Source organism: Athene noctua, chromosome 18 (assembly GCF_965140245.1).
Source record: "Athene noctua chromosome 18, bAthNoc1.hap1.1, whole genome shotgun sequence".
Classification (NCBI taxonomy): domain Eukaryota; kingdom Metazoa; phylum Chordata; class Aves; order Strigiformes; family Strigidae; genus Athene; species Athene noctua.
In genome coordinates this window covers 11,206,228-11,221,517 of record NC_134054.1, presented here as the reverse complement: position 1 = coordinate 11,221,517, position 15,290 = coordinate 11,206,228, and the positions used below count along the sequence as shown (strand labels likewise).

The window sequence follows — 15,290 nt, the reverse complement described above, 5'->3', positions numbered from 1 at the left end:
GTTCATTCCTTGGAGGAAAAAAAAAATTTAAAAAAAAAAAAAATAAAAAAGGCAATCAACATTCCTCTGCCAATTTGGTTTGATGAGAGAAATTCCTCGTGAGCTCTTCCTGAGCTCTCAAATCCATGGCACCTGAAAAGGCAGAGCTCTTAAAATACAGAAATAGTTAGGTAAAATGGGACATTTAAAGTTCAAAAGGAGATGAAAAAAGCAATCATTTACAGTTATGATAGGGAAGGGAAGGGAAGGGAAGGGAAGGGAAGGGAAGGGAAGGGAAGGGAAGGGAAGGGAAGGGAAGGGAAGGGAAGGGAAGGGAAGGGAAGGGAAGGGAAGGGAAGGGAAGGGAAGGGAAGGGAAGGGAAGGGAAGGGAAGAAGAAGGGAAGAAGAAGGGAAGAAGAAGGGAAGAAGAAGGGAAGAAAGGTCCTCTGAACTCTCCACTCCTCCCTGGCCAGTAGAAAGCAGGAATCACAGCTGGAGGAGGGTACAGGCCTCCATTTCTAGGCCCATGAATTTCTTCACTGCTCTGTGGGTCTGCTCTGCCCACTGCAGTGGGACAGGAGGTCATGTTAATATACCCCTATTTGTCCTAAAAGATACCAAATTTTGTACATGCAGATAGGATTATTTTGGCAGCTGCTGCAAGGCAGCCAGTGATGGCTTTGAGTGCAGCAGCTGGAAGTAATACATGGTGATTTCTAGATGAGGAGGAGGGAACTACTGAAAACACGACATTTAGAACTTGCTGACTTTATAGCAATGCATGTTTGACTGTATATTGAAAACTCATCTGCTTCCTCCCACATGTAATTCCTTCCTTGAAGTGAGCGTTCTTTCCTCTCGTTTACATTTTCCAATTAGTGCTTTGAATAGCTCCCAATATTATGAGTATAAAAGCTGGTTTCCGTGCATGACACAGAGGTTGGTAAATGAACGTGGCAGATTGCTGTACTGTGTTTCACTTGTATCATATCCTAACCAGGATTAAGCTGGTGATTGAGATTGGGTGTATTTAATTAGGATTAAAGGAAATAAAACTTCCTGTGTGCAGCAGCAGACATGGACAGTACCACCTTTTGCTGCATTGCGATAGGTTCAATGAAAAATGTGGTTTCATTGCATTTGCAGTGGGACTTCTCTGCAGTGGGACCTTTCCAGTCCTGGTGGAACTTGGTGTCTGTATTTATTTCTCAAATCCCACTCTCTCATCATGCAAGTGGTTTGGGCAAGGGAGGGGTGTGCCAGCTCAGAGGGGGCACTGGTCTGTTCAGCAGATGCTTCTGCTGATGTTGACATGTGGCATCAAATAGGACAAACATTTTAGTGATTCTGACCATATATTAGGTTAAATGTAGGAGCTTTTTTCATGATAATTCTGTCTCTCCTGATGATTCTGCTTGATATTCTCTCACAAAGGCAGATTTACTTGGGGCAGATTACATTTGCTGATGAGAATGCTATTTAGAGAATGACCCAATCTTGACTCACCTCTTGCTGGATAAACAAACAGCGTCATTGAGTCCATGCCTGTGTATCTTTCATTTTATGACATTGCATTGCCATATTTAAAAGATTTCCTCTCCTCAGCAATCCCATCAAACTCTCTCACAATAGAAAGAGAAGTAGACTGTGGCCTCCTGGGCAGACCTAACTCCCAGGTTGGGAACTATGGCGCTGTAGCAACATTTTCTTTCTCAGTGCTATGGATCCATCTTTTTTCTCATTTGCTAATTGAAACTAACTGTTCCTCCCAAAACCACTTACATGAAGCACACTTATTGTGCAAAATGTTCTGCCCTTTTATAAACTAATGACCTTCTGAAAAATATCCCTTTTTTTTTCTTTCTGATACAGTACTGTTTTCCATAAGGCAAGGAGAGATTGTCAGTGAAGGGTTGAGGATGAAATATTTTATCATTTTCTGTGTGTAAAGGCCAGTATTTTTTCTGGATCAAATTTTGAAAGTGTTTAGTCTTTCAAGAAGCAATATTGATTCCAGCAGACCTCTGGGAACTTACTGGTGATAGAAATTAAACGAAGAGTAACCAAGTATGTCAACCACTATAATATGATATGAATGTCCCAAATATAATTTTTAAAGCCCATATTACTGCTAAAAGACAACTAATAAAGATTGCCTTTATGTAGGGCATTCCAGCTGAGAATCTCGTTATTACTTCTGGTTGTGTAATATATTACAAGGCGTAATTGATTTTGAAATGTTTTGCTTAGAAACATTGCAGTAATTTTTAATTCATGTGCTGCTGTTATCCCAGCAAAAAAAAAAAACCATATTCACATAGAGGCTATAATTTTACTTAGTAGCCAGGCAGTCCTGCTTTATTGAACTGGTGACTCACTCTTTTCCTGAGAAACCACAAAACTTACCAGTTCAACTTCTCTTTCAGAAAACTAAAAAATAATGGGTATGTGATGTATACTTGTCTGAGCAATTTGTTTTGCAAAGAATAAAAGTGCATGCAAACAGGAAAATAAATGCAAGCCCATCTGGAGTAATGACTGCCTCAGTTCTCTGCTTATTCTAGAGGAGCAGTGGCGATGGGGTTGGAGGCTCTGATACTGCCTTCCCCAGTGTGGATGGACCGTGGCTGGGACATCCTCCATCCCTTCACGATTCACAATATCACTTCAAAGTTATTTAGAAGGAGATCTGGGAGAACGTCTGCACCTCAGAACTCCTCTATAGCATGCCCACATGCATCTCTTAAATAAATTAACACTGATCTCTGAAGAGTCCTCGATTAAAGAAAATGACGCACGAGGGAACCTGCGTGCCATTGGCACATGCAGCCTTTCATTGTGTCAGAACTCAATTTGTGCTGCTGTGTGACTCAGATGTTAACCCAGAGGATGAAAATACTTGACATTTCCATTAGGCTGAACAGCAGAAACCCCTTTATTTTTGATGTAGCTGGTATCTAGCCTCACGGTAAGGGTATCTTAATCATGCAACTTGGGAAAATGTAACTGAGCTTTTCAGGGGTTTGCTCGTTTCTTAAATTTTTATTCCTTTTACAGCAGAACAAAAATATAAATATTGAAAAGAAAAGAAAGGCTTAATTATTGATAATCTTCAAGTTAAGTGAGTCTCATGATTTCAAGCTTTGACACAAATGGATAACATTTTTGCCTTGTCTTCTGCGTTGTACTGCTGTACTTCCTCCTTTGCCTTCAGATGCACATCCCAAGATCTCCTAAGAGCTCGTTTTCCAAGATACCGGAGTACCAAAAGATGCGGGTGGGTTTAGACTAATGTTTGCAAAACAGTGTAACTCCCACTGAAAACAATGAGTAGCTAGAGTGAGGATTACAGGATTGGCTTGCTGGGCTCTTTCAAGGAAATGTGTTCATCTCTGCATGTCACTATTTATCTAATATGTCACAAGACTGGGTGTTAGTTAACATAAGGATTTTTTCTTTCGTTTTTTTTGTGATTATACAGATTATTGCTTACCAACCCTATGGGAAGTCTGTGGATTGGTGGGCGTACGGTGTGCTGCTCTATGAGATGTTAGCTGGCCAGGTAAGAGTCACCCTCCCATGCTCGCTGTGAACTCCTCCTGCCTCTCCAGTGATGCTCTGTTTCAAGGCTCCCTAAAGGGTTAGACCATCAGAGGACAAGCCTGGGGCCTTTCATACTGTTATTATCTCCTTGTACTCTTGACTGACTCAACAAAGAATGTGTTTAGGCTTTAAGCTCTTTATATTGCACCCACATAATCAAGCACTGCCTTTGAATTGTAATAATGTTATAAATAACCATCTTCAGAATTGAATGGGAGACACTTGAGCAGGAAAATGCGTGTCAAATGGAAGAAATATCATTGAGTAGTTTGAAACCACAGGGAAACATAATAAAAGTGTGTATATGCTCTGCACTGCAGTTAAGTCACAAGAACACAGTTTTTGTATTGTATGTCCTAGGGGTAAAGTATGGGTCTCACCACTTGAAATATGCTAAATTACAGACCCCTTATTCTGCACAGTTAATGAGATGCTGCTCTCTGAGTCACTCGAGTAGAAAAACAACACTGTACCACAGTAAATGGCAGATAACTACCAACTTTAAGGAATTCTATTAGTCTTGAGTTGGAAGAGATTTCTGCAATTGGCTTTCAATGAGTGTTAGCTAAAGGTATGCATTTCCTAAGCTTAAAACATACATTTTTAACAAATGGCTTTAATAGTTTCTCTACTAAATTCCACTTGACATTTCAAAAGTTTTTAAAGTGTAGCAATGGCAGTTGTTAACATTTACAGTCTGCATTGCAAATATTAGGCATCTGAATGCTTTTGAGAAAATGAGATTTGCCATTAGCTGAGTCTTACACAGTGCCCATATCCTGGGGACGCACCCACGGGCACTTTCCTCATCACCTATATTTAAAAATAAAATGCAGCCTTTCTTGTGATAGTCTCCCCTTTACAGAAGCAGAGTCTACAGCCGTGTCTTATAAAATAAACTGGGGTTTAACTGGCATTAAGTGAGGAATGGTTATACCTCAGCACAAGGTAATTGAAAGTTACAGTCTCCAGACTTCACCCTTTAAAGTATTTTGGCTGTCTGGTGCACAGTAGCTTTAAAAACTGATCGTGAAGATAATCCTGCACACATTTCATTAACCTGGCTGCCATGCTGGGTGCAGAAATGAATTTGTCTCCTTGATTTCTACCTGAGACCAATAAACACTGAACTTCTGGGTCAGAAGATAGCCAAGCTGCAGACGGCTGGGAGTTTGGGGTGTATTCCTGGGCAAGGACCACTGCTGTTATATACTGATCTCTTTGGGCATCTGTGATTGACTGGGGGCAGGTTGCTGGGCTGGATGCACCTTTGCCCTGAGCCTCTGTGGCCATAGTATTGTCATATGATTTCATAAAAAGTGGAGAATTAAAAACAAACCAAAACCAAACCAAACCCCAGTAACTTACCTGTGATTTATTTTCAACAGCCTCCATTTGATGGAGAAGATGAAGATGAACTTTTCCAGTCCATAATGGAGCATAACGTTTCCTATCCAAAATCACTGTCCAAAGAAGCTGTCTCCATCTGCAAAGGGGTGAGATAGATGCTTCTTTATCATTAAGTTCTTTTTTGGCAATCCTTGTGAATAACTAAATTTGTCTGGCTTTGATATGGCACTGTAGTATTTTTAAGTGGAACTTCTGTCAGGCAGTGCTAAGCTATATTGTCATGAAGTGCTCATCGCTTGGTGTCACTGCTAAGTATTCAGCTCTTCCCGCTGTGCCTGCTTGTTTTATGGTAAGAACAAATGTCAGAATCAGTAGCTGCCAAATCCCAAGCAGGATTTATAAACAGGAAAGTGGTGTGAAATGTCTCCACCCACCTTACCTCTCAGTCCTCAGCAGCACAACCCCAGTTTTGCAGGGTGAGGAGATTGCTCAGCTTGGATGGACACCCGGTACTCCAGCAAGTCCTCGGTCCAGTATGCCTAATGCCAGCAGCAGGGGAAAAGAGTTAATAAGAGTCATTTTTAGATGTAGGTAAAGATGAACTTATGTGAAGATCTTTAGCGTAAATGCAAGGAAGCTGTGGGGAAATCCTGACCCAGTGGTAACCTAAAATTTATCTTAGATTCTAAGTTAAGTTTTTTTTTTTTTCTAAGGAAAAGACTAAATTTGACTTCAGGGGATTAGCTCAGGAAAAAAATAATTCATTCGACTTTCCTTTGACTCGGTGTGATTCCCTAGAGTACCGTCGGTCTGCAACTTTTCCAAACCACCATCTATAAAACATTGTTTGATGTATTATTTACACTGATAGAATATCACTGCACTTAGTGTCAGTTAATTTGGTATTTACTTTCTTCCTTTCCTTTGCAACCATTTATTGGACATGAGCTGGATATTAATCCCTTAAGGAAAAATCATCAAGGAAAAGAAAAGCTGTTTAGAGCAACAAAGCAAAAGGAAAGACCACTCTAATTTTGGAGCATATCCCAGTGTAGACACACTGAGCAACTGAAACTATACATGATATATTTTTGTAAAGTACATGCAGATTGATGCCTTGTTGTGAAAATCATACGTTCGAATAGCACAGTTTGAACTTGATCTAATTGCCCTGTTTTCAGCTCTCCTGCTTGCTGCTGTTCTGCAAGGTGCTTATGCAAAGGGACTTCAGAAAGCTAAAATTGCATTGCACCACTAGGTTTAAGGTCAAGTCTCCGTGATACTAACATGTTATCGTCTGTATTAACAAATTAATCTCAAATTTCAGGGAGCATTACACCTGAGCAAAGTTGATATGAGAAAGCTGCTGAACCTTGCAGAAAGCAGTAGCTCAGCAGTCCTGGGACTGTGCACCACTGGGCAAGACAATGTGCCCGCTGTGCTCTTGGAATTGAATTGTCTGCTTGACATCTGTTCCACTGATTCAGAGTTTGTTGAGTTTGGTAAATGCAGTAACTTCAGAAAGAATTAAAACGACTAGAATCATTATTCACATTTTCTTACATCACCCACTGTTAAAGCAAGGGGTTTAGAAAAGGTAATAAAAACGGGAACGTTGCTGTTGAGGTTGAAGAAGGATGTGATTCCTAGCCCAGAGCACAGCTGACTTCCCAAAGTCTGCTGAGAGTCGCTTTTATTTTAGGTTCAAAATTGGAATCTGATCAACTCAACATTTGGAGAGAGACTAAAGTGGTACAGCTGAGGTTTTAAAAAGATGTGTTGAGGTATCACTCCCAGCAGTATATTAATCATATATAATTTGCAGAAGAGCTTTAAAAAGTCCTCACAATACTGGAACTGAGAGTTGCAGGCTACATTGCTCAATTCCTAACGTATATATCAGTTAAAAATGTTTTGAGGAGCTTGTTAATTAGGGAGCATGTTACTGTTTCCAAGCATGCAATGCTGGTGGGGTTGTTTGTTTTTTTTTCCCCAAGTCTGCTTAATCTATGCAACTGGGTATAGTATTGACCAAGATGTCATTAAGGATGCAAGGGAGGAAACACAGATTAGATATTGTCAGCTGGGTGCCAAGATATTGTAGACTCTGTAATGAGATGTCTCAAACAAGCCCAGAAAAATGAAAGGGGGGGGCGTTGTACTTTGTACAGCTTTAGTATATTGGAATTTATTATGTTTAATTGATTGTTGAGGGAAGGCAGAAGCTGTTCTGGAGATTTATAAAACTGAACTGAAAGATGAAAGGCAAAATTTAGGAGTGAGCTGTGAACTAACATGATGGCAGGTTGCCCCGGGCACCGCCTGCCCACCCACACCTCCAGCAGCAACCTTTGCCAAACGGGAAAAAGTTCTCAAGTGCAACACTTAATTTTGCTGCTGACATGCTGTCTCTGGTAATCAAACAAGAAAACTAATTTTCAAAAAATTAATTAGATTTTCAAAACAATTTTATTAGCAATTTGCATCTTCAGGAGAGGAGCAAGAGCATCACAATCTGGGGAAAGTCTGTCTCAGTTTCATTCCAGCCTTAAACTTTAAGCATTTGGTGTTTTCTTCCTAATAGCTAATGACTAAACATCCTGCAAAACGCCTTGGCTGTGGCCTTGAAGGTGAAAGAGACATCAGGGAACATGCTTTCTTCAGGAGAATTGACTGGGAAAAACTGGAAAACAGAGAGATTCAGCCACCTTTCAAACCTAAAGTGGTGAGTGAGATGCCAAGTACTTCCCTCGCTAAATGTGTCTGCAGTCATGCTTTCCCGCGGGGTGAGATTAATGCTGGCTTGATGGTGCTGCAAATCTGGGGCACTTCTAAACTAAGGCAATTTGATTATGGCAGACCAGTCTGCAAATCTGCTAATGTTTTGGCACCCTGTAGCATAACCCAGTGTACTTTGTTCCTTGCAAAAAAGTCTCTCGGTGGTTTGAGTCTTGACTTCGACGGTCGTGCACTGCAGAAGTTGAAAACGGGGAAAATTGGCGTGTTCACATCAGCCACTACTAAATGCAGTTCCAGCTGTCCCCTCTGAACAGCATTTAAAGTCAATGATTAAAGGTATCTGAATTACAGGGCTGAATTTCCTCCACGGTGGGCTACACAGCACAGGGGGGGTTTGTGTTCCCCATCCTTGAGTGATACAACCCACGTCTTCCAAGTTTGCAAAAAATAATTCCTGATTTATTTTTAATGTTTATTACTGGTTTACACGCGTGTATCTGTAGGAATATTTTAGAAATCCAAACAAGTGAAAGACATCCTTACTGTGAGAACTGTTTGCATAACGGAATTTGAAGAACTGTATTTGTTGATATAGAATTTCTGGACTTTGTTGACTGGCAAAGAAAAGTATTTGCACGCAAGAATACAAGCTTTCAGGAACAGCTGTAAATGATTATGGCCTGTCATCGAATCTTTATTCTCTTAACACTTTTTTTGTTTCGACTGAGATGTGTAGCTGGCTGTCGCACTGCAGGTACAGGATCATTGCTCTGCACACTGATGGATTTACCAACACAGACATGTGAGGGTGGTATCACAAACTAATGAACCGAGGGAGGCCACTACCTGGTGGCAGAATATATTCGTCTCTTTGTGTCTACTAATGCCTTTTTCATATCACCAGGAGGAGAGTTGCATGCTGAGAAGAGTATTTTATGCTAGGGAAAACACCCTTTTCATATGGTGTGGATTTTGCAAGCAGGGAAGGGTGTAAATAAGTAAAGAATACGCGTGGTGCTGCCAACCCTGCCCAGCAGGTCCCAGAGCTGTCTGCCCAAAGGGGGGCTGCACCTCTTTAAAGCATATTTTGTGAAAGATTTTCATGGCATGCTTCTTGAGTCGAATTTTAAGCTGATTGTAAAGCAAATCTCCCTTCACATCTGTACGTTCTATTAGCTCAGGAACAGCGTGCTTAGACTTTCCTTGAAGTTAAATGTAGCAACAGCATGAAGGGACTAAAAGCTTGAAGTATGGTCTGGTTCCATCATAGCACGTTTTGTGGCAGATCCTGGCTCCTGGTCAGAGCAGCTGTGCTCTGTCTCTGTGGTTATCATGACCTGTTTTGTTTATACAGGCTGCTATTCAAATACACCGACGTGTATTCACACTGAGCCTGACTTTCCCAGATGAAAATAATTCAAAATCCAAGTCTGATATTAACATACACTTTGTGTAACTCATTTATTGTGATTGCTGATTCTGTTTATATTGATTCTAGAAAGCAAAAAACAAATGACCCTTCATCTGTTTGAAGATGTAGATGTATTTATAGGCTTTGTCTGGGTGCGGGTTTTTTTTCAGAAAACCTTTGTAGGTGCATCTTCTTTAGGAAGAACGTTGCTGCAGGAATAATCCTGCTGCTTTTGCATACAGGCACGGATCTCACTCGAACACAGAGCTGCAGATTTTGGGTCAGCAGTTGGTTGGTTTAAATAACGCGTTCCCTTCCAGATTGACATTTCACAGGCTACAGGCACAGTCTGATTATTTGGCAAGAAGGACATTTTACTCGTATTTTGTAAGCCCAGGAGTTCCAGGAGCCCTGTATTTTCAGTTCTGCTTTAACACTGCATTAACGCTCACGGTAGCAATGCCACTTTGTAATTTAAATATGTAATTGAAGGTGCAAATTTATAGATAAATTATTATATTTGCACCCAAAACCCACCCAAATTTCACATGAGTTATTTCTTAACCTCTACTAGTATAAGCAATAGTGAGAGACCTAATGGAGTCAGGGACTTTGGTTTCAATATACAGCTTTAATACCTTCCACTTGTTGAAAAAAGAAGAATTAAAGAAGAAAACTAAATGAAAAAAAGAGCATATTTTTTGCGGCAGGATGATGCATATCGCTAGAACATCCCTTTAGCAAAAAGTCTTCCCTGTACAAATAGCCCTTTTGTTGCTGCTCTGGGTTGACTCTATTGCCTCTAAATAAATTTGACTGATGACTTAGGGATACATCAGCTTTCATTCCAACGATGCAGAGTTTTCCCCTTGTCAAAGTTCAGCTCTGTCCATTCTTGTTCTCCAGAGATTCTGTACCAAAATGCACTGGCTTCAGTGGGCACCAGGGTATTCGGTGAGTGCAGAACCCCGGGTGAATAAAGCAGACTACTGTTAGCCTTTAACCCGCTGAAGTGTTCCTCTGCTTGTGTCCGTCCAAGGCTGAACAATTGTCCTCCTGTGAGCACTGCAGTCCAGTACCTGAGCATGAGTTTTTCATCTGAAATACAAACCAGCTCGTGCCTGAGGCAGGAAAAGCTCTTTGCAGCTCAGATCGGATGGCGTGTCCCAGTCCAGGACGTGCCAGGTGCTTTGCAAGAAGATTGAGAACAGCGACTGAGCTGTTCTCAAAAGAGCCAAACACCTCACCCTCAAATTCCCTTAACGGGCCCCCCTTCACTTGATTTCTCCTATAAATGTGCAGCTTTATTCATGTTGCATTCGTTTGGAGAAATTAATGTTTAATACTGGCCTATCGTACAAGCCATATTCTACCCTTTCCAAGTTATCCTCTATGTCTGAAGATAATAGTGTCACGTTATCCTCTAAATCCTCTTGTAGATATATTGTAGGGATGGATAGAGAGGAAGGGGTCAGGGACAGCAGGAAGAAACATTCAGGGCCTTTATCACACAACCACGCTGGTTTTGAAGATCCGTTACAGTGGATAGTTTAGAGATGAGCAGGTTTACCAGTTTCCTTTAGAGCTCTCCACTGTACTCAATGCCTAGTTTTCCTCAAATATGCATTTTTTTTCTTGCACCCAAGCTAATTTTGTTCCAGTCCCACCTTCATCCTTTTTAACTTGCCTCTAATCATTCTTCCCTGCCTTTCAAGCGTTTTCTGCACTACTCAAAACTATCCTTTCCGCAAACCTGATTTCCTTTGTTCTCTGTTCTGAATGAGTTGTGTTTAGTGTGGAGCTATATATAACCCCCCTTCTCGGCTGGGCTTCACAAGACGACGTGTCTCTTCTCTCAGACAAAAAAAGGAGGAAAGCTGTCACAGCACGTTTTGTAATGAGGGCCTGTTCCCAGGATGCGCTCCCTGCCCCAGCTCCCGCCTGCAGTCCCCAGGACTGGAGCTCTGCACTCATTTATGTATTTACAAGAGTTTATATGCTGTACAATGAAGAATCAAAGCGTATGAAATAATTACATTAGGCTTTCTGCAGATCGTGAAGGAAACAGAGACTAACACAAAAATTTAATTTTGCATCATAAAGTTCTTAAGAAAAATGAAATGACTTGACAGATAAAGTATCTCTTGCCAATACCTGTCCATAAAAATACTTTCTTTTTCCTTTTTTATCCCAGTAATTCTGAATATTTAAAGCCCCTTTACTTCATCGTCTCATGCTGATGGATGGAAACTTTTCTAAAACTTCTCTGGTTCCTTCAGATTTTTTGTTAAAATATCTGAAAAGAAAATTTCCTCTTAACTACTCATAAGAAATGAAGGAAAGTCTTGCATCCTGAAAAATCTGCAGAAAGCTGGAATTGCCAATGTATTGCTGATTTTTTTCAGCTGTTTTTCTGTTTGTTTTTTTCTTGCAGTGTGGCAAAGGTGCAGAAAACTTCGATAAATTCTTTACACGAGGACAGCCGGTGTTAACACCTCCGGATCAGCTGGTCATTGCTAACATAGACCAAACAGATTTTGAAGGGTTCTCTTACGTCAACCCCCAGTTCATACACCCCCTTTTACAAAATGTAGCATGAGACAGTGGAACAGGAACAAATCCCGCAGTGGGGAGCGGTCCTTAACCCTACAATTTTTAGGCTTTTGCCTTGTTGATTCCATTTGGGCCTGGAAATTGTAGGGTTAGAAAGTATGAGATGGGGGAAAGGCCACTTATTCGGGATTTTGGCTTTGCAACGGTGATGTTGTCTTAACGGGAGGTAAATTAGTGTACGGTGCCCACTTATTCTTCTAGAAGTCACCACTGACTAAATTTACCCGTTTTTTGGTACGTTATATATTTTTGTAACTTCCCACTGTCCTTTTGCTCCCTTTTCCACTCTCCTGCGTTAGAAATAATCTAACACATGGTCTGGAAAAAAAAAAAACAAACAAACCCAACCTCGAATATTTAGTCCTTGGGTGAGGATGCTGGGAGGTCGGAGCGCTCGGCCCCACGGGACCGCTCCTCCCCGCCCTGCCCGGTGACTTCGGGGAGATCAGCAGCACAAGAGACCGAAACGGCGGCGACACCAGGGAGGAGAGGCATTGCATAAAAATTGTTGAAAGTACTTGTTTCAGAACTAGGACAGAACCAAGTCGGGAATGGGTTGGAGTGGGGGGGGACACAAAATCAAATTAGACCCTGAGGCTTTCGAGAACCGATCGTGTAAAGCAACACCAGGTTTAAACACGCTCCAGCGGTGGCCAGATCTCTAGGATCTTTGCTAAGTAGCATGTGATAAACTCAAGGGTGAAATTTTGTCTTTAATAATAATGATAATAATAATAATAATAAATAGTAATAATTTTAATAATATTTTTGTGAATTTTAATCTCCATGAGATTATTCTGTGATCCAGGGTGCCATTGTTTGTTCAGTTAATTTCATTTACATCACTCCTCAAGTTTACTCTTAACCGGTTCTAATACCAGTATTTTACTATGAAATTTGTTAACCTGGAATGTAAAACAAAACTGTAATCTCTTAAATCTATATACCTGTGTTTATTTATAGTCTGCAGTATAGGGCAGTAAATCGAAGAAAGCATTATGTGTACAAAATTAACAAAAAAATGCAGCCCCAAGTGACTTCCTGATTTCTCCAGAATAACTCATGAAAATCAAGTGAGATTTAGTCTTAAAATAATCAGTTTTAATTCAGAAAACTTTGGGCTGTAGAATAATCAAGCCTGAAAGAAGAAGCACCTAAAACTTGTTTTATTGATAGAATGAAATTTAATACATTTTACATATGCTTCATGCAATGAATTTTGCATGTTTAGTAATAACTCTTAATAATAAGGGTTAATAATAAGCAGATCTATATTACTGACATAATCATATCAAGCATAAAGAGTATTATAAAAATTTTATAAAACAAATTGTGCTTTATTTGTGAAGTTCTTGTTCTGAATGACATCATTTAGATTTAGCTTAATGTTTTATTGCTATTGTTTTGGTTTTTACTTTAGGTTTTGGATATTGTTAATGGCTTAGGGTATAATCTCCTTTTTTAAAAGTAGGTCTACTTTTAAACAATAATTGCTACCTGCAGGTTTTATACGAGGTTCAATTAGGCTTTCATTTCACGTCTGCTTATTACTTACAGAGAAGGAAATAGACTTTATTTGCAATGATGAACACTGTAATTAATGCAATCTTCTCCTCTCTTATTACTTAGATAAAAAAATTTTGATATTTCCTCTTACAACTTACCAGAAAATATTAATTCAAATATCAGTGACTATTTTTTGTGCATATTTTGGTTTTGTTACTGCATGTAAAATAGTAGGCAGTGCATTTTCCCTTTTTTGTCCCTTCTGCCTTGTTACTGTTAGCAGCCATAGGCACTTTTTGTCTGTCAGATGTGCATGACGATGTCAGAAGCATGATGTCTCCGTTGCTGCATGCAGACTGATTACAATTTTTCCAGCATGTAAACATATTCGAAAAGTAAGATATTTGCCATAAAGGACTTTAAATTTATACTAGAATATGTAACTGGGGGGGGTGGGAGGGGAATCTACTTTCTAATCATCTTTTATGACAATAAAACATGGAACCTGTGCCAAAGATTCTGTTAGGAAGATCCAATCCTGCAAACCAGTAGCCAAGTGTTTGACTTGCGGGGGTGACCCGTGGAGGAGCGGGACAGTCTGTGAGTGAAACAGGGCTGGATGCCAGTGGCATCGCTCTCTGCCTCCGCATCCCCGGTGCCCTCAGAAGCATGGTTTTGGTGCCTAGGACAAGTGATTTGCAACACTCCAGAGGTTTTACCCAGTCACGGTCCTTCTGCAGCCCCAGCTCGAAGCCGGGAGCATCTCCTGAGCGAGAGCGAGTGGGGTGTAGGGAGGGACCCAGCCCGTGCTGAGGCATGTGGAAACACTCGGCTAACGAGGGGCACTGGCCAACTAATGAGAACGCAGATTGTTGCCTAGATAAACAGAACTCCAAATTTTTAAGACATTTTAGGAGTAAAATTTTTAAACTATTCTGTGTCAAATATGTTACCAGCCAAGTCTGGGAGTTAATTTTCTTCTTCATATATTATATACTTTAAAAATTACGGTATTCACCATAAAGCATGTGGATTAGTGCAGCATTCATGGCTATTTATGTTCTTCTGAATGTGCTTAGCCTGCCATAGTTTAGGAAAATCTGAGTATCATGCTGTAGAAGATAATAGATTCAACAGATTACTGAGGCTCAGATTTTGAATAAAGAAGGAGCTCTTGAGTATGTCTGTCTGCTGAGAGGCGGCATTACATGTGTTTTAAGAATGTGAAGTGAAAAAGACACTTTTGAACAAGGAAAATACTGGGAGAAATAACCAGCACACAGGTTTTGCAAGTAAGAAAAGCAGTACAGGGGCAGAACTGAACCAAGCCACAAACAGGCAGGAGATCTCACGGGTAGATGTTCCCCAACAGTTCTGGTTTTCCTGGTGAAACGTGAATTGTACAGGGAAGTCCCGTTGCAGGTGGTTGTTGCCGGCACAGCTGTGACGGTCGGTGCTGTTCACACCAGAACACGGCATTAAAGAGCTGGTCCAACACCTGAGCAGAGCTGCTCCTTTTCTGGCTACTTCCCATAATGAGTTTCTTAGGCACTTGCATTTGCTCCCCAGTTTTTCTGATGTAGAAGCAGAAATTCCTCTTTAACGTTGTTACCTCAAGTCCCTGGGCTTGCCACATCTCATGTCATCTTCTGTAGGTGTCTGTAACGCTTATGAAAAGGGACTGTGAACTCATGGATCCTGCAGGAATAAGACAGGGTTGTATAAAGCAGGGACTGAATATTTGTGTTACTCCTCGCTGCTCTGCCCAGTGCACTCGCACGTGAACGCTCGCACTTGGACCAGCTCTTCAGTGAGAACTCCAGGTGGTTCATCATCTAGAAATTTATAAAGGCAAGTAAAACCTTAAGTATCCAGCAAGCATTTTCATATCTTTTTTTAATACAGATGTTATTTATATAATATTTTTCCCAAGATTTGGTTTTCTAGAGAACATGTATCAGCAGAGGGAGAGGCATTAGAACTGCTTTTCCTTCACTTGTGTTCAATAGCAACCGTAATCCCAACACCCACGTTATCACAAAGATTTCTAAAAGTCAAATTGAAAATTATAATGCACTGAACCTGGGG

At 40.6% G+C, this 15,290-nt stretch overlaps 1 protein-coding gene across 3 annotated transcripts in view; it reads left to right on the top strand.

Annotated features, from left to right (window-relative positions):
- PRKCA (protein kinase C alpha) overlaps nt 1-13,646 on the top strand; it is a 156,888-nt gene extending 143,242 nt beyond the window's left edge. For all 3 annotated transcript variants that reach the window (XM_074922291.1, XM_074922289.1, XM_074922290.1), the window contains 4 exons: nt 3,462-3,542; nt 4,972-5,079; nt 7,518-7,658; nt 11,518-13,646. In XM_074922291.1, coding sequence (XP_074778392.1) covers nt 3,462-3,542; nt 4,972-5,079; nt 7,518-7,658; nt 11,518-11,682 — 495 coding nt within the window. In that variant the 3' untranslated portion in view covers nt 11,683-13,646. The remainder of the gene's footprint in view (nt 1-3,461; nt 3,543-4,971; nt 5,080-7,517; nt 7,659-11,517) is intronic.
- The last annotated feature ends 1,644 nt before the right edge of the window (nt 13,647-15,290 follow it).